General features: G+C 38.4%; 1 protein-coding gene across 1 annotated transcript in view; it reads right to left on the reverse strand.

Moving 5' to 3' along the window:
- PELI2 (pellino E3 ubiquitin protein ligase family member 2) overlaps positions 1-23,439 on the reverse strand; it is a 189,252-nt gene that overhangs the window by 97,560 nt on the left and 68,253 nt on the right. The window contains exon 2 of the mRNA XM_081113481.1: positions 22,435-22,564. Within this exon, the coding sequence (XP_080969607.1) occupies positions 22,435-22,564 (130 nt within the window). The remainder of the gene's footprint in view (positions 1-22,434; positions 22,565-23,439) is intronic.

Here is a 23,439-nt window from a genome sequence, read left to right on the forward strand (position 1 = left end):
GACAAAAATTAAACATTTTTTACAAAAATGAAAAATCTTTTTAAAAGGTTGAAAATAATGACTTAAAAATAGTTCACATGGGCAGTAGTGTAATTACAGCAGTAGGCCCGACAGCATCAGCAAGAGAAAGGAATGCAGGAAAGCAAGGGCCTGAAGGTTTTTTTCTTACAGGCACATCTGCAATGAATCTAGTTTGTTTGAAGTACAGGATTACACATTTTCCAAAGCAAAGATTACCAACCCAGAGACAGTGACATAATTACAGTCTCTTCACCAGATAGCAAGTTATCAAGGACTAAACTTTTCTGAGGATCAAATTTCTCAGTAAACACAGACTCTGAAGTACCTTCTTCAGAATGAATGCCAAACACATTAGTTTCAGGATTCACAATTAGTATGCCCGCATATGCTTTGGAAGAACCAGATACAATTATTTAAAGGAAAGAAATTACTCCTAAGGAATCTTTTGCTCCTCTCTAGCTTTAAATTTCACTTGGTATTATTTCTATTTACAGAATATAACCTCTACCATCCTGGAAATTGTACTGAAAAAATCAGTTAATATTTTAAACATTTCTGTGTTCTATTTTCCTCATCTATTAAGGTAAGTAATTACCTAATTCTATCCCAGCCCATCCCCCGCTCTCACACTGGTAATCATACATTGACATCTTGAAGTTACATAAAAGATATATTCCACCAACTGAGAAGACATTTGTAGAAATGGCCCTCTGTCCGGAGCACCATTCACAGTCTGCCTGACGACACATGCAAAGCACAGCTCGTGTTGGTCCTCAGCCTCCAATAATGGCATCTAAAACTACCAGCTGGACAGATTAGGCTTTTTGACATTTAATTCACATTTTCCCCCAGCTTTATTGAGATATGATTGTCATGTAAATTGTTTAAGTTTAAGGTGTACAACATGTTGGCTTGATACACTTATATACTGCAAAATGATTATCACCATATCATTAGCTAACACCTTCATCATGTCACATAATTGCCATTTCTTTTTTGTGGTAAGAATACTTAAGATCTACTCTCTTAGCAACTTTCTATAATCACCATGCTGTAACGAGATCCCTAGAACTTATAACCGAAAGTTTGTACTCTTTGACAAACATCTCCCCATTTCCCCACCCTCCATCCCCGGGGAACCACCACTCTAGTCTGTTTCTATGAGTTTGGCTTATTTATATTCCACATAGAAATAATATAGATTACTTGTCTTTATCTGACTTATTTCACCTAACATAATGTACTCATGGTTTATCCTTGCTGTAGCAAAGGGCAAGATGTTTTTTCTCATGATTGAATGATATTCCATCGTATATACATATAGACCCCATCTTTATCTATTCATTTACTAACAGACACTTAGGTTGTTTCCATATCTTGGCTATTGTAAATAATGCTGCAATGAACACAGGAGTGCCGATATCTCTTAGAGATCCTTTGAATATATACCCAAAAATGGGATTGCTGGATCATGTGGTAGTTTTACTTAACATTTTTAAAGAAAAATCCATACTGTTTTCCAGGGGCTGCATCAATTTCCAATCCCACCAACAGTGCACAAGGGTTCTGTTCTCCACATCCTTGCCTCTTATCTTCTTGATAATCGCCATGTAACAGGCGTGAGGTGACATCTCACTGTGGTTTTTACTTGGTTTACCTGGTGATCGGTGATGACGACCATCTTTTCATGTGCCTGTTGGCCACTGGATGCCTTCTTTGGAAGATGTCTGTAGTTCTTCTACCCGTGTTTTAATTGGATTGATTTGCTGCCACTGTTACCACTGCATTGTGTACGTTTCTTGTACAGTTTGAATGTAAGCCCTTTATCAGATATTTGATTTGTAAATATTTTCTATCATTCCACAGGCTGATTCTTCATGTTGTTTCCTTTGCTGTGCAGAAGATTTTTAATTTGATATAATCCCACTTATTGTCTTTATTTTTGGTGTCAAATCCAAGAAATCATTGCTGAGACCCACATCAAGGAGCTTACTTACCCCTTGTATTTCCTCCTAAAAATTTGTATGGTTTTTGAATCTCACCTGCAAGTATTTAATTCATTTTGAGTTGATTTTTATGTATGGTGTAAGACAGGAAGCCAGTTACATCCTGTTGCATGTGCCTGTCCAGTTTTCCCAACACTATTTACTGAAGAGACTATCCTTTCCCAAGTACTCTTGGTTTCTTCATTGTAAATTAATTAGTCACATATGCATGGGTTTATTTCTGATCTGGGCTTTCCATTCTGTTCATTTGATCTATGTGTCTGTTTTCTTTATTTCTGTTTGTTTTTTTTAATCTTCACTGGAAGATTTTCCCATTGATTTTTGAGAGAGTTGAAGGGAAGGGGAAAGGGGAGAGGAGAGAGAGAAAAGCATTGATGTGAGAGAGCCCACATCAATTGGTTGCCTCCCACATGCACCCCAAACAGGGTGGGGAACCTGCAACCCAGGTACGTGCCCTTGACCAGAATCGAACCTGTGACCCTTGGGTTCACGGGCTGACACTCTAACCACTGAAACACACTGGCAAGGGCTGTGTCTGTTTTTATGTCAATACCATCTGTTCTGATTACTGCAGCTTTGTAATATAGTTTGCAATCAGGATGTGTAATGCCTCCAGCTTTGTTCTTCCTTCTCAAAATTGCTTTGGCTCTTCGAAGTCTTTTGTGGTTCGTTATGAATTTTAGGATTTTCTATTTCTGTAAAAAAATGCCTTTGGAATTCTGATAAGGAATTGCACTAAATCTGTAGTTTGCTTTTGGATCTGATTCACATTTAAACAACCAAAATGATCCCTGTGGAACCACTCCATCTAAGAAATGGTGGACTACAAACCAAAATAGCAAAGGTGGGACGTTTCTTCTGATGAGTGGTTGTAGTATTCTAATGTAGAAGGTGGTGGCATTCAGAGGAAAGGCATACCCAACATGTTTCATGAGTGCCGATTTTCATAAATGAAAGTACCTCCACTGACACTAAAGCCTTTAGCTAAATTGCTGAAAGGTCTTTCACACTGTAATTCTGTTTTATGGCAGTTAAAATGCCCAAGTAGCTTTATAACTGCCTTAGCGAACAGATGCTGTTGAAACCTGCTTCAACTTCAAACCAGCTGTGAGGTGACAACGGCTGATGCCACGGGAGTGCCAAAGACAAACAGAGAAGTGGCACCCTCAGCAGAGCGCTACCCATGGAAAGGTGAAGCACAGCTTCCCTCGGCACACCCATGTCCCTAAGTAGAAGATGAGGGGAAGGAGAAAGGGTAAGAAGCAAACATAAAGACACAACATTACAAGTGAACAGTGAGAAGACTGAGTCCCAACAGACTTTTAGAAATATGTCTATTTTCTAGGCATGGGGTCTCCTTTACAGAGATTATTACAAAAAAATACCAGAAAGGAATTATGTTCATTTTTTAGACTTATTTATCTCTGGCTTGCATGCATCCTTCCACCTGCATGGATGCCTAAAAACATTTTTACTGAAAGATTACATACATACATATATATATATATATATATATATATATATATATATATATATATTCTCAAGGGAAAGCAATAAATTAATGAGCATCCAGTTTACAGCTTTAGATTTAATTCTCATCAGTGGGAAGTAAACTCTCCTGCATTCATTAGGACCATCACACCACACACTGAATTCTGGGATATCTGAACTCCACACAGCTGGCCCTTGAATTCTAATAAGAGAACCAACAGAAAGTCCTTATTTTCACATATGTGAAGGACAAGATCATCAACATACTAATCCCCCACAATTCCCCACTGGCTGAATTTTGAATGCCAGAAATTTTATCTTTGGCCTTCCCATGGCTAGAGGAGAAAGGGATGCTGGGAAGGTAAGGGGGCCACTCTGAAAAATGTCACGTGCCAGTGTCTGGACTTGGGGCATTATCTCGTACATGACAGAGAATGATTCAACCTTTCAACTGGATGAGTGATGTCACTGAGCAGACGTGGCAATATGAACGAGAGGTAGGTTCAGATTACCTTAAAAGCATATTTAACACCTGAGTTATATCTAACTAGAGGCCCGGTGCACAAAAATTTGTGCACTCGGGGGGGAGGGGGTCCCTCAGCCCGGCCTGTGCCCTCTCGCAGTCTGGGAGCCCTCGGGAGGTAACGACCTGCTGGCTTAGGCCTGCTCCCGGGTGGCAGAGGGCAGGCCCAATCCCTAGGTGCAGCCCCTGGTCGGGGAGGGTTGGGGCGCTGCACCCTGTCACACACAGAGCAGGGCCGATCAGGGGGTTGGGGCACTGAACCCTGTCACACACAGAGCCGCAGGGCGATCAGGGGGTTGGGGAGCTCCCCCCTATCAGGCACAAAGCAGGCTGATCAGGGGGTTGGGGGGCCTTCCCCTGTCATGAACAGAGCAGGGTAGATAGGGAGGTTATGGCCCCGCCGCCTGTCACACACAGAGCCGCAGGGCGATCAGGGGGTTTGGGTGCTGCCCCGTCACGCTGATCCCAGTGCCGGGAGGCCTCGCGGCTCTGCTGATCCTGGTGCTGGGAGGTATATTACCCTTTTACTATATAGGATAGAGGCTGGTGCACGGGTGGGTGCCGGCTGGTTTTCCCTGAAGGGTGTCCTGGATCAGGGTGGGGGTCCCCACTGGGGTGCCTGGCCAGCCTGGATGAGGGGATGATGGCTGTTTGCAGCTGGTCACACATCCTTCAGGGTGGGGGTCCCCACTGGGGTGCCTGGCCAGCCTGGGTGAGGGGATGATGGCTGTTTGCAGCTGGTCATACACCCTTCAGGGTGGGGGTCCCCACTGGGGTGCCTGGCCAGTCTGGGTGAGGGGCTGAGGGCTGTTTTCAGGCTGGGGGTGACTGAAGCTCCCAAATACTCCTTTTTTTCTTTTCTTTTTTTTTTAATTCTGGGCCAGCTTTAGCTTTGAGGCTTGGCTCCAGCTCTTAGGCCTCCGCTGCTGAAAGTAGGTTTCTGGCCTTTGCTTACAATGTTGCGATCCTGCTGGCTGAAGCCTGGCCTACTAAAGCAGGTTTCTGGGGTTTTGTTTAGCTTCTATATTTGTTACATAGTTGCTTAGAGTTGCAGCTCAGAGGCCTGCAGCGGCAGGCGGGGAACGTTGGAGTCCTCCGTCGCAGAAGCAAGCAAGCCTCATGTTAGTTTCAAGCTGCCTGGCTGCTGGCCGCCATCTTGGCTGGCAGTTAATTTGCATATTGCCCTGATTAGCCAATGGGAAGGGTAGCGGCCGTACGCTAATTACCACGGTTCTCTTTTATTAGATAGGATAGGCATGAAGACACTGTCACCTGCATTGTGGGAAATCTATGGACAGGTTTTTCCATCCGTCCTTTCAAGAACCACTGCAAGTGTCTGAGCAAGGGACTGCAATGGAGTTGGGGAGGAGGGGACATGGGGTCAATGCATATGTAGATTCCACAGGATCTGGGACTCTCTGGAGGTGGGGGTGCATTAAGGGAAAGAAAAAGTTAAGCATAACAACAAGGGTATTACTTAGATTACAAGGCAGGTGGTGATGGGACTATAAGGAAAGACAGGAAGTACAGGAGAGTCGGCTGGACAGAAGCGGGTTTGGGAACAGGGTGCGGAGACAGAAACAGACATTCTGCTCTGGGAGGGAGAGAGGCAGGACACACTGGAAATGCAACCACTGCAGTGGGAATGCTCATGGTCAGTGAGGCGATAAAAACATCTTCACTCAGCTGTGTTTTTATAGGTGCTTTATGCAGCATACGAGTCCACAAAGTTCAGAAACAGTAACACTTTGACAAAAAAAAAAAAAAAAAGCAAGGTGGTAAAGACTTTTATCAACTTCCCAAACCAAATAAGAATTCAACAACAAAAATACTAATAGAATTAAGTGCCTTCAGCTCAAGCTAGGCAAGCAATCCTAGAGAGGTCCTATAACTCTAGGTCTCAGTTTTACTTTTTAAATAACTTCTAGTTTTTAATTATAAAGAAAAATAAAAATATGAATAAAATGGCAATAAATAACTATCTATCACAACAATTGAATCTAAAAACAAAATAAATGAACAACAACACCCGAAACAGATACACTCATAGATGTAGAGAACACTTTGAGGGTGGCCAGACGGCAGGGCTTTGGGAGATGGTTGGAAGAGGTGAAGGGATTAAGTACAAATTGGCAGCTACACAACAGTCAGGGGGATGTAAAGCAGCCCTGAGTTTTCATACTTGGAAAAGTAACCAGGTAGAACTACAGTCTTCCTAATGTAACACAGAAAAACCAGAGCAAACCATACACCCTTTCATTTTAATAAAAAAGGGAAGCTGACTTACCTTTTAAAATCTCATATTAACTTAAAATGTATTTTGAAACTGAAAATTCCTATTCTTTATCAAAAGCGTTTTAAAAGTCAGAAACTCAATACAATGTTCAAAGAATACCTGTCATTAACCTATTTGGGATCAACTCATACGCACTTTTAACCTTGAAACTAAGTGTAATTCAATTGCATGTATCATCACAGGAAATGTTTTGCTGATTTAAATTGTTTCCAGTCTGTTCTGGTATGTATGACTACAGGTTTGTTTGCAACTCCTTTCCTCGTCCTTTTCCATTCTTAGATTTGAGAGAAATTTTTTTTCTTCAGAAATATCTTTGTTGTTCCTTCTCCACCACCCAAGCTCCTGCCTCCTCCCCCAACACTGCTTTTTTTTTTTTTTAATCATATGAAACTAGTAATGACTGCCAAAATCAAGGCTTTGGCAGAATGAATTCATCCTTTCAGATTAGATAATGGGTTAAATTAAAAAAAGAGGGAGTTCCAACTGACCAGGGCAGTGATGGTGAACCTCTGACACGCAAACCATTTTTTTGGTTGATTTTTCTTTGTTAAATGGCATTTAAATATATAAAATAAATATCAAAAATATGTCTTTGTTTTACTATGGTTGCAAATATCAAAAAATTTCTATATGTGACACGGCACCAGAGTTAAGTTAGGGTTTTTCAAGATGCTGACACGCCGAGCTCAAAGGTTCGCCATCACTGGACTAGGGCAACAGAAAGTCAGTGCTGTTCCAGTCCTCACCCCGGTCTGGAGGTCTCTCTCCACCATCTGTCCTGGGTTGGGGACAGAACATCTTACAGGTGCCTCCAACTCTGGAAAGAAAGAAGCTCTGAGAACTGAGGCCAGAGCTGCGACCAGCTCTTCTTAATGTGGCCAAAGAGAGATCAACCCCATACTGAAAGTCAGTATGTAAGGCACCCCCTGTCTCCCCAAAGCCCAGGTTTGAGCCATGGTGTCTGAAAAGCAGCACTGGGTCACTGAAGGAGAGGGAACCGTCAGAGAGCCCGATATTAACTCGCTCTGCCGCTCTGCCTACCAGAGCACCGGGCAATGCAGCTTTTAAAATAAAGATTAATCAGCTGAGAAACTTTCTTAACTACGGTTTCCCCTCAGGTCTCTATTCTGTGACACAGAAAAAAAATAAGGAGGGAAGGAAGGAAGGAAGGAAGGAAGGAAGGAAGGAAGGAAGGGAGGGAGGGAGGGAGGGAGGGAGGGAGGGAGGGAGGGAGGGAGGGAGGGAGGGAGGGAAGGAGGGAGGGAAGGAGGGAGAAAGGGAGGGGAGAGATACCCAATTTATTATGAGCTGTAATAATAATCATGGTTAACACTGAGTGAGCATTTATCATGTGCTCGGCGCCATTCGAAAAACTAAGGACTTTACATTGTATCAACTCTCTTATTTCAACTTATGAGTTGAGTTATATTATTTTCTGTCACTTGAGAGATGAAAAAACTGGCTGTCACTGGCCAAAGAAGTGTGAGGATTTCACCAAGGGAATCTTAGTCCAGAGCCTGCACCTGACACCAGACTCCATCCTGACTGGAGCTTCCTCTAAATCAGTGGGCCTTGCAAGCTGATCTGCCCTCCAGGTGTAACACCTAGCAATGTCTGCAGACATCACTGGCTGTCACACTGGGGGCAGGGGGTGCTATTGGCACCAAGTTGGCAGAGACCAGGACATACCAGTGTACAGCACTGCCCCACAACAAAGAATGATCCAGCCAAACAGCAGTGCCAAGGCTGAGAAACCCTGGCCTTCCCGATAATCTGTCTCTGAACCACTGTTAATCTGACACAGTTTAGGGAGTAATGAAGAACAAGAAACATACAACACTAGAAATACATCCGTGTAATAAAACACTAAATGGAAGAAAATTCGGTAAATAGGAGCTACTTTTTTTTTTTTTCTCATCCTCACCATCAGTTGCCTCCAGCAGGTGCCCCACCTGGGAATCGAACCCACAACCTTTTGGTGTACAAAATGACACTCCAACTAACTAAGCACCCAGGCCAAGGCTCGGTGCTTTCTTATTCAATTTTTCAAAAACAAATAAAAGTAACTTCCCTTTAAATAGAAATAAAATTGTTTATCTTTTCAAAGAACTAGCTCTTGGTTTTATTGATCTTTTGCATTGTTTTTTCAGTCTCAGTGTCATTTATTTCTGCTCTGATATTTATTATTTCCTTCCTTTGACTTACTCTGGACTTTTCTTGTTCTCTTTCTAATTTTTTAAGTTGCACGGTTAGACAGTCTTCTCAATTCACTGATTATGTTTACGCTGAGCAAGCATTGCTATACTGGAGGGGTACAGAGTGACTTTCAAAAGACCACATGACTCTATCCCGTCCTTCAGTTGCCTTGTGAGGTAACTAAAAGAACACTTAGTAATGCCCAAGAGCCCACTCTGGCCAGCAGGCACGTGTCATATGTACTGTCCATTCTGTCCAAACCTCAGAGCTGAAAGGGGCTGTTCCACCCAGAGGGGCTCTGTGGCTTGTCCTGGTCACATGATCAGCAAAGGAAAGAGCCAAGACTCACTCCAGTTAGGGTTCATCTGACATCAGAGTCTGTGTTCTTCCTGCCTCCAACATCACAAATCATCTTCCCTATTTCACAACTGTGAATACTGAGAAAAATGTGGCATGCAGGCCCCTAGCTGTAACACAGGTATACGTTTTTCAGGAGAGAAAAACAACATACCATAAAATTCAAAGTTCAGTGTAAAATTAGAATGCTTCACTGAAATATTCAATTCTATAATTACTGTCGTAGCAGGCAAATCAGTTTTCTAAGTGAGGTTACATTTTTAACTTGTGTAATAAGTAGTTAGATTTTTAAAGTACTGTAAGCTATAAATGTGCATGCTGGTAGCTGTTACTGACTGTTTATTTTGACTTCATATCCTAACGTAAAATAACTACGTAACTTTAAAAATAACTTTAATAATTTACAAAAACTTAACTGAAGTTTTAGTGTGATTAAAACTGTAAAGCATACTGGACAACAAGACAAAGTCACACGATGTTATACTATCCAGTAATGAACAACCTATACTACAGACCCAATTTTTATAAAGTACAAAAACTATACAGCATTGGGTCATAATGACAGTTAACTGATTACTGTGGGTGGGAAGGTGTCTGGGATGGGGAACAAGAGGATTCTTAGGGTACAGGTAATGCTGTTTCTTGAGCTGGTTACTATTTAAAAGGATGTGTAAAGTATGAAAATCCATCAAATTCTACATTTATTACTCGTATACTTTAAAGAAAGTCTTCTTAAAATAAAAAATTCTAGGTAAGATCTGTTTACCAGAATTCTCTTTTGCATTTTAGGGGAACCAAATTTAACAATATTAGTTCTACCTAGCTTATAAAACTTAAATATCAATGATATTTATAAGTTTAAAAATATGTTATCCTTGGATTTATGATACTAGATTACAAAATAAAATAATAAAAAATAATTTCTTTTCGTGCTAGGGAAAAATCACTGATATTCATGTTAATTTGAAGCAGGCTTTAAAGAATGACTAAAGTTTTTTATCTAACTATTCATGTGAAACAAAGGTGTAGCTCTACATTAGAATATATAAAACTACACCTCTGTTCATAAAACTAATGTTGGCAGTCTGAAGAATGCATGAAAAACCAAAATCGATTGAGACCAGATGCATTTTCACATAAGAATGCCTTATCAAAATGTTCTAATTCATAAGTACAATATCCAGCGATGAAATACACTGATTTTCAAAGTTAGTGGGTTCAAAAATTCAGAAACTGCCCTAACCGGTTTGGCTCAGTGGATAGAGTGTTGGCCTGCAGACTCAAGGGTCCCAGGTTCGATTTCGGTCAAGGGCATGTAACTTGGTTGCGGGCACATCCCTAGTGGGGAGTGTGCAGGAGGCAGCTGATTGGTGTTTCTCTCTCATTGATGTTTCTAGCTCTCCATCCCTCTCCCTTCCTCTCTGTAAAAAATCAATAAAACATATATTTTTTAAAAAATTCAGAAACTATTCATTATCCAACCTCCAAGCCTGTGATCCTAAAGAAAATGATAAATTAAATTGTAAAGTTTACAATGAAAACCTATATTCGAATCATGAAGCTAGAGTTTTAATTTTTAATCTAGCAGTGCATTTTACATAAAAGTTTTTATATAATCAAACTACCAATAATTAAGTATGGATGCTAGGTTCCATCATATCATGGTGAAATATCTTATTACTTGTTGTAAGAAATATTTATATTTATGTAATATATTTAATATGTTATATGTATATAATTTCTTATAACAGGTAACTAATACTCTTCAGAGAAACCAATTAACATTATCAAACATTAATTAATCACTACCATGTACTAAAAATGGAAAGTGAGCCACAGAAGAGCGTTTTGTCACCAAGTCGACAACTGGTAAACAAGGGAAATTAAGAATTCAGAAGTCTAAACTCCAAAGCCCACACTTTCATTCAACTCTCATTTTCATAATTTACAAAACTTAATCATTTCTTCTTAAAACTGTCAGTAACAAATGTGATTTCTGAGATCAGAAGGGAAAAAGATCAGAGATACACACGTTTTTGATAAAGCGGGTTATCAAAATGGTATTTATAACAGAGACAATTCAGAAACAATTGGAAAAAAGTAATTTTAATTTACCAAATGTGCCTGAGTTATAAACTGGCCTGTGTATGTGCTTGTGGGTTTGCAGAATACCTATGCATAAGTTACTGACCCATTTGAACAACCAGCTGTTCTGTTCTAGCACAAGCCCAAGGCACACCATTTGGGTACACATTCGAGAAACTGTGCTGGACAATGGGAGTACAGGCAGAAAGACCATCGCTGCTTTCAAGGAGCTTGCTGCCCAGCATGCCGAGACAGTAGGCAACTCTAACACAGTGTCAGAGTATTTGCAGGGATATACACGTTGTTTTTTTTTTAACTTTAGTTCATAAAAGGACTTCTCACTGAAGCTCGGAAAGAGAAGAGTGTCAGGGGAGTTTCTAGGAGGAAATGACAACTGGGTTGTGTTTTAAAGGATAATGGGAGTATAGGTTAGTGTAAAAAGCTGGAGCACTTTCTAAGAAATGAGACGTCAAAGGTGTGGAGGTGAGAGAAAACATGGCCACCAGGGAATTTCACTTGAATGGTCAGGCTGGAAAGCTGAGAAAAGAGGGCGGTCCTGCAGGGCTCCCCTGGCAGCGGAGTACGGATGAACAAACAGCAAAGCAAGAATGAGTTATGCATCGGAGACTTCCGGCGCCCAGGCTCCAATAAGCTCCCATCAACTCTAACTTTGTCAGGCAAAACCAAAGGTTCCTGGAGCCCCTCATTCACGCCTCACCAGTGACATGGATGTGATCAATGAAGAGCTTGTAGGTAAGTATCCCTGTGCATCAGTCAGCAGTGGGACTTCAAAGGGGCTGAAGGGCATTCTCACTAAAGAGAAGGTCAACCGTGCACTTTAATGTGAAAGGCAAAGGTGTAACAAAATGGTCCACAGCCTATTCAAGTCAGCCAATGACACCTCTCTGACACTCCCTTGCAGGCTATGACTTCTTTTGAGCTGCACAGAATTAATTTTGATGTACCTTTTACTACTTACTGTGGTACCTACCATTGCAAACAAACCTACTACTTCAACTCAAGGCCTCCATCACGGTTCCTTTCCTTGAAAAGGCTCTTTCTGAACAGAATCTGATTTAAGACTGAACAGCTTATCCTAACAGAGCCACTAATCCTAAGTCTACAGAGCAACTTCCATTTTTACTAAGAACTGTATTCCTTTATTTTATAGTGACAGTTCTAGTTTGCAAATAAATGGATTTTCCAAGTCACACTCCTGGGAGGTGGGAGGATCAGGAGCAGAACCCAGCTTGGTTCCCATTTTTCTCAGCACTTCCCACCCACCACCTGCAACAACAGACCAGCACACCTGGCTTAGTGACCTGAGACTCCTTACTGGGCTTCTCTGAACTTCTTCATGCCCCTCATTTGTAAAATGAGGAGTCAGTCTGAATAAGTTCCTTCCAATTTTCACATTCAATGCTTTTACAATTACAGCGCAAGATTATTTTCCTCCACAAAAAAAAAAAAAAAAAAAATGAGTATTAGTTGCCTGAATCAGGGTCATAATTCAAGTAACTTTGAGTAAAGACACAATTATAAATCAGTAATACAGAAAATTACACTGATAAGTAAGTTACTGAATGCTAGAGTCAAGCTTTTCTGGTCCAACACTCTAGATCCAAAAGAATTTTTAAAAAGAAAGAAACACAGATCTCTTCTTTCCCAGTCCCCCAATTCCATCCTGGCTTCCCTATCCTTCCCTTTCCCCCAACACAAGGTTAAGAGCTGCTCAGTAATACACGGTCCTTCGTATTTAATGTCTCTTAAAATAGTATATGTGTGTGTGTGTGTGTATGTGTGTGTGTGTTTTGTCTTACTGCTGTAACAAATTACCACAAAACCTGGCAGCTACAAATAATACAAATGTATTATCTCACAGATCTGGGGGTTTTTCTGCCCAAGTCTCAAAGGCCAAAATCAAGGGCTATGTCCCTTTCCAGAAGTCCAGGGGAAGAATCTGTTTCCATGGACACTCAGGTTGATGGAAGAGTTGAGTTCTGTGTAATATAGGACTAAGGTCTCTGTTTCCCTAAAGGCCACCTGCCCGAGTTGTTCTCAGCTTCCATAAGGTGCTGCATTCCTTGGCTCACGGACTGCAAGTTGAGTCCTGCCCAGACTCCCTTGCGTCTCTGTGAGTCTTCTACCTCCCTCTTTCACTTTTAAGGATTCCTGTGATCAAATTGGGCTCACCCTGACAACCCAAGATAACCTCCCTATTTTATGCCCTTAATGCCATCTGCAAAGTACTTTCAGCTGTGAGGTGACTTAAACATAGGTCCCAGAATTTAAGGGGTGAGCATCTTTGGGAGCTGTTATTCTGTCAAGCACATCATAAGTACAGAAAAGACATAAATGTCTTTTACTATAAAACAATGAACAATTCTTCTGCCCACACCACTCAGCGGAACAGAACTTTTTGCTAAATATCAATGAACAGAAATGAAGAAGGCAATGAAGTTGTGATTATTCTGTACACAAAAAAAAATCCCATTAGTTGCTAGTGCTTGCAACAATGAACCTATCTATGCTAGAAAAGTCAGAGAAAACAAAAATGTTAGTGTCGCCGAAACCGGTTTGGCTCAGTGGATGGAGCGTCGGCCTGCAGACTGAAGGGTCCCAGGTTCAATTCCGGTCAAGGGCATGTACCTGGGTTACGGGCATATCCCCAGTAGGAGATGAGCAGGAGGCGGCTGATCGATGTTTCTCTCATCGATGTTTCTAACTCTCTATCTCTCTCCCTTCCTCTCTGTAAAAAAATCAATAAAATATATTTTTTAAAAAATGTTAGTGTCAAACTATATTCTGTACAAACTAAGAAAAATGTAATATTCTGAATTCAACTTTCTGGAATTATTCATAGTAGGTACTGTGAATCATACTGCAAATTTTAATTTTAAAAATACACTAAAATATCTACTAGGTGTACCAGTTAATAATGCGGATTTTTTTTCAATTGATGGAGTTATATATATATTGATATATATGCGATTTGATATCTGTGCTATTTTGTTGTATTGAAAACAAGCTTCAAAACTTCATATGTCAAATTTGCTGAAGGTGTTAACATCATAGATATTTTTACACTTAAAAATGTCAAATTTCATGCCAAAAAGAGAGCATTTGTGGTAAGTTTTAATTCATTACTTTATTTTGAAGAAAAGTTATCGTATACTTTGGGAAGCTTATGGGGAACGTGCTCCATCTCAAGAAACTTGTGAACGCTGGTTTAAATGCTTTAAAAGTGATGAGTTTGATGTGAAAGACAAAAAATGTCCAGGTCAACTGAAAAAGTTTGAAGACCAACAATTACAAGCATTATTGGATGAAGATGCATGTCAAACTCAAAAACAACTTGCAGAAAGATTAAACGTTGCTCAGCAAGCAACTTCCAATTGTTTACAAGCAATGGGAAAGATTTTAAAGGAAGGAAAATGGGTGCCACATCAACTGAACGAAAGACAAATGTTGTTTCAATGGTACATAAAAAGTCTTTTTTTTTTGCATCAAATTGTGACTGGCAATGAAAAGTGAATTTATTTTGAGAATCCCAAATGCACAAAATCATGGGTTGATCCACGTCAACCATCAACATCAACTGCAAGGACAAATTGCTTCGGAAAGAAGACAATGCTCTGCATTTGGTGGGATCAGGAAGGTGTGGTGTATTAGGAGCTTCTAAAACCAGGTGAAACTGTTAATACTGATCGCTACCAACAACAAATAATCAATTTGAACCACACTTTGATTGTGAAACGACCAGAATGTACCAAAAGACACAGCAAAGTAATTTTACTTCATGATGACGCACCATCACACACTTCAAAACCAAGTAAAAACACTTTAAAAGATCTTGCCTGGGAAGTATTAACCCACCCGCCGTATTCACCAGACCTTGCTCCTTCAGATTACCACTTGTTCCAATGGATGGCACATGCACTTTCTGAGCAGCACTTCAAAACATATGAAGAAGTGGAAAATTGGGTCTCTAAGTGGTTTGCCTCAAAACAAGAAAAGTTCTATTGGGACAGTATCCACAAATTACCTAAGGATGGGGGAAATGTGTAGCTAGTGATGGAAATTACTTTGAATAACGCACTTTTGATGTTTCTTTTGAAATTATCGTGTTTTCTTTGATTACAAAATCCAAATTATTAACTGATACACCTAGTATAATCTACCTTAAAGACTCACACAAATATGAAGGGAAAATGGTGATATATAATTATGCCGCTTCATTGCATGTCAAGCTGCCTAACTTAACCACAGCAGTAAAATCTCAATACTTTATTTAGGAGATTTGAAAGAAAATGTACTTAAATAAGAAAGCGTATTCTTGTTACTTTGTGAACAACATATGTAAAAAACTCAGCTGAAAAAATAAGAAGGGAAAATAACAGCTCCAAATTACTAAATTTACACTATTCACATGGCAAAACTATCAAAAAACATAAAAGTGATTAGCCAAAAACTACAGAAATGTAGTAGTTAATAATAACCAATTCTTGATGTTAAAACTCATGCTATGTAAAACCCAAAATGAAATAATCACCCAATCATAGATATATTTATGAAAATCACTTATGTCAGGAGTGATAATATTTAATACTCAGATAAATAAAAATATTAAGTATATAAATAAATTTTTAATATATTCCCATTTATTCTCTAAATAATATGAACTGCACATAGTATAAAACTGTACCCAAGTGCTGCAAGTTAAAGTACCAATCACTCATTAAATCAGGCTAATAATTTCCAAGTCATCTGTTAAGTGTTAGGAGTTACTGGTATAATCCTTTATTTGCTGAATCTGTCACAAACTAAGCAATGTCTGAGTTTTTTAAAAGTAACAAACCAAATCTTTCCAATAGCTTCCCCTATTTAATTGAAAGACAAGACAATGGGTAAACTGTGTCTTGATATATATTTTCCATAACATAATATTGTTCAAGGTACATCTCCTATTATCATTTACTAAACTAATGTTGATTAAACTCTATTTTTTAGATAATACTGAGATTTTAATATTCACTATTTCCACCTAAAACCATGGAAATCACTTATTGGACTGTCATATTTAATTACCTAGCTTAATTTTACAAAATTGTGTTTACTTTCAATCTGCCTTGAAAGTAAACATCACATTCCAAGAATCAACACATTAAAAGGATGTTATTACAAGTTAATTATATTCTTCAAATTTACCATCAAATAAGTGTATTTTCATGTAACTTTTTGGAAAATTTAATAGTTTTTTCTCTTGGAATATTTTGCTTTATTTCAAATTTGTTTCTGTAATATTCTCTGCATCTCTATCACAGTTTCCTATATTTGGTTTTATATGTTCCATTGCCTATTAGCTGTCAAATAAATTTACCTGTTTTAGTAATTGAAAATTTCCTTCTTCTAAAACCAAAGAATTAAGAATGGTTAGAATAGCATGTAATAAAGCCAACTCTCTAATAATTTCAAAATTCTATCTCACAATTTTTATTAAAGTGATTATTAAAGTCTTTATATGATTTCTGAACTGTTTGCATTACTAGTACCATAGGCTGCCCGTCCAAAGGCAAATACTTCATTAATTTAATTCTAAGTTCTTAGATATGTAACTTAAGTTGGTAGCATAGATTTGATATAAGATAAATATAAAAGTATCAAGAAAAAATGTTTAGTAGCTTACTTGATTTTTTTATTTTTATGGCATTATGCAGTAACTAAATATAGTAAGACAGCATCAAATGAAAATACCCAAAAGTTTTTCTAGAATTTCAACTAAGACAACTTTTTTCTAACACTAAACTTGCACCATCTGTACAAAATTCATGAAGTTTTCAGATAAAGATTTCTCATTGAGACAGTATTTCTTGATTATGACAATAAAGTTTAATATGTCTCATATGTTGTTCCTTCCAACTCCATAAATTCAACAAAACCCATCATCTATCCTCAAGGTCTTAAATAGTGCATGGTAAGTAAATTATTACTTTTTTTTTTATTACTACCATTTATTTATGAAATGGTTGGAGCTATGTCAATAATGACGGAAATTTCACAGCCTTGATTTATGTTTTTTAAAAGTCGTTTTCTGATCTCAATAGATATGTTTTGCAACACTCAGGACTAGAACATTACATGGCCATGATACATTCACATAAATGTATTTTTAAAGTCTTAATAGATACTTTAAGTCAGAAAATTATTTTAAATTTAAATTTAAATTTAAATTATATCCTTACTAGCAACTGGTCTGTTCAGTTTTTCTGTTTCATGATCTAGTCTTGGTAGCTTGTATGTTTCTAGGAATTTATCCATTTCTTCTAGGTTTACTATTTTGTTGGCATATAATTGTTCATAAAAGTCTCTTATGATCCTTTGTATTTTTGTGGTACCAGTTATGTCTCCTCTTTCATTTCTAATTTGATTTGAGTCCTCTCTTATTTTCTTGGTGAATCTCTATATAGGTTTGTCTATTTTTGTTTATCTTGGTTTCATTGATCTTTTCTATGATTTTTTTAAATTGTATTTATTTCTGCTCTTTGTTACTTCCTTCCTTCCACTAGCTTTGGGTTTCCTTTAGTCTTCTTTTTTCTCATTCCTTAAGGTATAAAGTTAGGTCATTCGTATTTCTATTTTTTGTTGAAGTAAGTTGTGCTCTAGTCTAGAAATAAAAATTATTTGTTTTAGGTTTATAATCCTGTATATTATCAAAAGATGTGCTGGGCTGCAGTTTATTACTAATATTTCCTTTTTTTCTTCTAAGATTCGGAAGACCACACTTATGATATCTAAAAGGATAAAACATATCCAAGTGGGGAATATGTCATCCATTACCCCCAAGATCCAGGCTAGATGAACAGAGAGATAGTGAGTGCTTCAACTGTAAACCTGACTAACAGCTTACAAAATTAGCTTGAAGAGCTTACATTTATCTATTATTTATATCACTTCGCACAGTTGCCATTACATTATTCACTGACTGATAAGGAAGACTTTCAATATCTTATCGACCAGGAGAGCCATTCCAGTACAAACAGCTAAAGAGTAACCCTGGTTATACAAATCACACTAAATAGCCCTAATTTTCCTCTAAATTATCATTTTAAGACCACTGATACTTTCCATCCTGAAATATGCCTACTGGAACCAAGTGATATTCAGTTACTTTTTAGAAGTAAAAGTAACCCAAAAAGGAGATTTCCATACAGCACAATCTAAAAAAGGAAAATCATAATGAAGAGCTTTCCACAGTAATGTTGCTAAATTTAAACCATGTTGCTTCCTAAATATTTACCTATCAGGCACCATCACCACCACCATCATCATACCATTTACTGATTATGTAAGAGCAAAATAGTTGCCCTGCATCATTAAAACATAATGAACAAACATAAATAAACTTAAACTCTCGGTCATATCATGCCATTCTCTTCAATGTTTCCACTCAGAAAAAAAATCCAAATTCTCCAACTACACTCACAAGAACTCCAGATCTGGGTTTTCCTCCTTACACCCTACAGCTAACAGCTCACAGGCCACTTCCTCAGATTCTTCCCTGCCTACCCAACCTCAACTCTGCACCCCCTTTTCGCACAGCACCTTCTTCTTTTCCTTCACTGTGCTTTTTCACAATGTGCAGTTAAACATATATTCACATGATTATTTTCTGTTTGCCTACCTGCTAGACAATTAGCTCCATGCAGGCATATTTTTTTGACTGTGGTATATCTAATAGCTACCATGATGCCTGGCCATAGAAAGAGCTAGCTAGATAAATATTTGGTGAGTAAATGAACAAATGACTAAATTGCTAAATACCTATGTCTGTGTAACAGAAATGCCAAAAGTAAAACAGGACTTAAGGATTCTGTCTTTTAAAACACATTATGTAATAGGAGAAGTATCTTTGAGCAAATATGTACACAACTAAAGATTACACAGATTACACAACAGTAGCACGTATTTGTCATCTTCCTCTGACTTAGCTAGGACACTCACATGCACGGAAAACTAAGAGGTCCCCTTCCCCAAGTGCCACTACCAACAGCAAAGGGGTACTCCCTGTTTTGCCCCCAGACTGTGGGGCAGAGTGATTATGGCAGAGGGAAGAAACAACATAGTCACAAGGCCCAGGGTTCAAATTCTATTAATGGTAACCACATCCTTCTATCTAGCTCTCACGTTTATAACTCCAATCAAAGATGACCCTTTCATTACCAATACTGCATAATCAGAACTTTCAGAGCAGACAAACCACTCTTGATAAGGTCACTCTGATGGAAAATGGGATGAGCAAGAAAAAGACAAGACAAACAATCCACCAGGGCTTGGGAAGGAAGGTACCAGAGAAAGGGAATCTGGGGTGAAGTCAACAACATAGACGGAAAAGCCACATGAGCTAACAACTGAGGCAAGTAAGGACAAGCAAAGGGGCCAGATGTCTTGATGGAATAAGAAGTAAGTGTAAAAACAAGTAGAATGAACTGGAGATTATGATCACTTTCAAGTGTCAATGGGAAAAGTGGAATGGAAGGGGCAGTCACTGAAACTGAGTTAAAGCACTCTATGAACAATGGATGCCAATGTATGTCTAAACAGGGATTGGGAAGAAAGAAAGATTGGCCTGCATAGGCACTGAATCACTGAAGTATGCAGGAGAGTGAACTACAGGTCAGGGAGGTCAGGAGTAGGGTTAGGGCAGCTTAAGTTAATAATGTAGGGTTAAAAAGAAGAGACTGAACTGGAAACAGAGTAAGATCATTTCTAATTCCATGAATGGAAAAAGATGTAAAAAAAAAAAAAAAAAGAGTGAAAAGAATATATTGACAGAAACCAGGATTCAGTTAAAGTGAGGCAGTAGGAAGAGCATCTGAAGAAAAAGTTAAATAGATAAGAGATTGTGTCAAGGGGGCCAACAGAGAAAGTGAAAGCTGGAGTGACAGGGCAAACCTGGTCAGGAATGGGAGTCTGAGAGGGAACAGCAGGGAGGGATTTGTGATGGAATACTAGGTTTGAGGCCCTCAATCTACAGGCACCAACTGGAATAAGATGCATGAGGGAAATGCAATATGGGGTGTTTGATCAGTTCACAATAAATATGTCTGGTCTACTCATCTCCCTTGGTCATGGTTGACTGCCCTAGACTGGGCCTATCAGATTCTCTTCCCTGAAATCTAAAACCTTTAAAAGTGATAGAAGGTAGTTGGAGTCAAGTCACTTTATAACACCCTTGAAAGAATATCCATGTTAACTACTGTTGATACTCTGGTTTGAACAAAACCTATCAACTTTTCCCCAAATTCTGAGAGCTGTAATCACCTATCCTTTAATAATTTCTCCATTTTTATTTTTTAAGCTGGAATCATGGTGTTTCTTATCTGATTCAACATGGCTTCTGCCTAGAGCCAACTCTTTCATTTTGTAAATGAGTAAACTGAGGCCCTGAGAACGTATTTTTCCCAGGTTATAAAATGAGAGAAGGTCAAGACCAAAACCCAATTTGCCTACTACTAGTACTGTGGGTGATATTTTTAAACACAGATTTAGAAAGACAACTACCAAAAGATTTATAATCTATAAGACTTCAGGTAAAATGTAGTTATAGATATAAAACGTAACAGCTAAATTGAGCACATGGAGATGAGTAATGAGTAAGAAAGAGCCGATGACCCACCAATAGGACCTAATTTTTATATTCTATCATAATAGGAAACCTGAACAAAGATTTCTATAAAAATTTAAGAAAAATATCTAATACCATTGACTTAATATAAAACCTGAGATTTAAAAAAGTAAATATAACAAAAAAGGTACAGAGTCAGAGGAAGGAAAGATAAATGTCAACACACAGACAAAATTATAAGGACCACGTCTATAATATAGAATATTTTTGGCACTTATCCCATGCTTAAAAACATCTGTCTTGGTGTCCTTCACCAAATATTCTTGAATTATAAAATGCTTCTCATATTCCTTGACTTTCTCCAATTCTGTTACTATTTCACCTCCTCCATTTCTCAGAATCTTTGTAAGCTGTTTTCCTTTGTTTTCCCTACAAAGTGTCCTTCCCTTCCCCAAATTTTTATTTTATTCCCCCTTCCCTAGCAAAAAACCTTGCCACTAAATATTCATCTTTCCTTTCCTGTTTCCTTGGTGCTTGATACTTACTGTCTAAACATCCCTCATTAATATAAGACAGTATAAATTGGTACATTATAGCAAACTTTTCCAGGTACTGCTTCAGAAACAATCACAGAAGCTTTTTAAATAAAAACATTAACAAAAGTGATCTGTTTCTAAGACTGAGTATAAATACTACATGTTGCTTCCATGAAACCATTCATTCCTCTTTGAAAAGTAAAAATGAGAATTAAAGTCTCTTATTTGTTCCAGATGGTCCAAACCCATGATGATAAATTGTACAGCCAGTGACCGATACGAAATATTTCAGATAAATATAATTGTTTTCTAGAAAATGAAACTATATTATACACTAAAGAATTTCTTTAATTAAAAGAAAAGCTATCATAAACCTAACAGGTAGAATATATCAACCAAAATGTAAACTGAGATTTTTGTCCCACTTATATATCAGAGAACATATAAAATAATCCTAAAAATTAACACTTTATTCACTTGAAATTTATGAGAAGACATATGTGTAGTAGACAACTTACAGCAGCGGTTCTCAACCTGTGGGTCGCGACCCCTTTGGCGGTCGAACGACCCTTTCACAGGGGTCGCCTAAGACCATCCTGCATATCAGATATTTACATTATGATTCATAACAGTAGCAACATTACAGTTATGAAGTAGCAACGAAAATAATTTTATCGTTGGGTCACAACATGAGGAAATGTATTTAAAGGGCCAGAAGGTTGAGAACCACTCTCTTACAGCCTTTAGCTCTGTATACTTCCAACCTTTCTAAAAATTACACGAATTCAATTTCACATACACATAGATTACATGAAAATACCCACTACTCAATAGAAGGAAAATAACAAATCTTGATGTTGTTTATACCAAGATTTAGTAAAAAACACTCTTTAGAATAAAGAATATAATTTAATTTTCAACTATTCTAAATTGATATATGCTAGCTTCACTATAACCTAAAACAGAGATTTATACTGAGATGGGCAGGAGGGATTTTCTCAACCCAACCCCAGAGGACATGTGGCAAGTCTTCAGACATTTTTGGTTTTCACAACGTTGGTGGCAGTTGGCAGTGGCTTGAGACTGATGTGCTGTGGGCATCTAGTGAATCAAGGGATGCTCCTAAATATCTTATAATGCATAAGACAGCCCTTCACAACCAAAAGTTATCCAGTCTCAAATGTTTGAGAAACACTGTCCTACAGAGAAATAAAATGAAAAGGACAAGGAATAACAAGGAATCACCAGGAGGCACTGTCTGCTGAGCTCTTCCTGGCAGTGAAGGAGCCACCACCTACCTTGGATGCCTGTGGCGTGGATATCACGTGGACCGTGCTGGGTTTGACTCCATTAGCTTTGGGTCGTTTATAGAGGGCAAATCTACTTTTCCTCCGGCCTCTGTCTCCATTAGGTAAAGCACCATTGTACCTATAAACAAAGATGAAAGAGTTCACTTATTTAAAGATTTTTTTTTTAAAGTTTTAAGAAGGAAAGTTAGATGGAATAAGGGAAAAGATAGGAATGGTCATAAAGAATTTCCCACTAAATACCCCACAAAAGGAAATGGCTGCAAACAGACATCAGCTATAATGAAATTCAAATCACTTCCAGAAACTTAATTTAGGAGTGATGTACAATGTAATTATAGGTTTTATATTCTATAAAGTCAGACCCTTCAAATCTTTTTGTAAGGAGACAGAGTATAAATAAGCAAATGAGAATTCTACAGAGACTGTATTAGTGCTGTCTCAATTCAGCCAGCATCGTTGAATGGACCCCAGAGAAACGCTCAAGAAATATTTCTAAATGAACTAGTTAGAAAATAGCATACTAATTAAACCTCACCTCTCACTCCCAAAACATGTTAATGTCTGTAGGATCTTTATTTGTAAGAAGACCAAATTTAGTTACTTGCATTCTTGTAAGTTCTAAATTCTCTACCCTCATTCCCATTTCTATTTGAACCTTATGCTGTCAGGTTATCCAAGAAATAGCTTGCAAAAATTAAACATAAGGCCCATAAAGTGATCCAAAGTAAAAAAAGATGAGTTTTAGTCCACAAACTGCCCAATAACTTTAAAAGTCACCTGGAAAACATCTGATGTCCTTAAGCAGATTTCCTGTATTAACTAGAGGCCTGGTGCACGAAAATCTGTGCACTCGGCAGGGGAGGGGGTCCCTCAGCACAGCCTACACCCTCTCATAGTCTGGGAGCCCTCAGGGGGTGCCCTACTGATGGCTTAGGCCCACCTCTGTAGGAGGCAACCAGGCGGGCCAATCAGTGGACAGCGCTGCCCCAATCA

Source organism: Myotis nattereri, assembly GCF_964212035.1.
Source record: "Myotis nattereri genome assembly, chromosome: 1".
NCBI classification, from domain to species: Eukaryota; Metazoa; Chordata; class Mammalia; order Chiroptera; family Vespertilionidae; genus Myotis; species Myotis nattereri.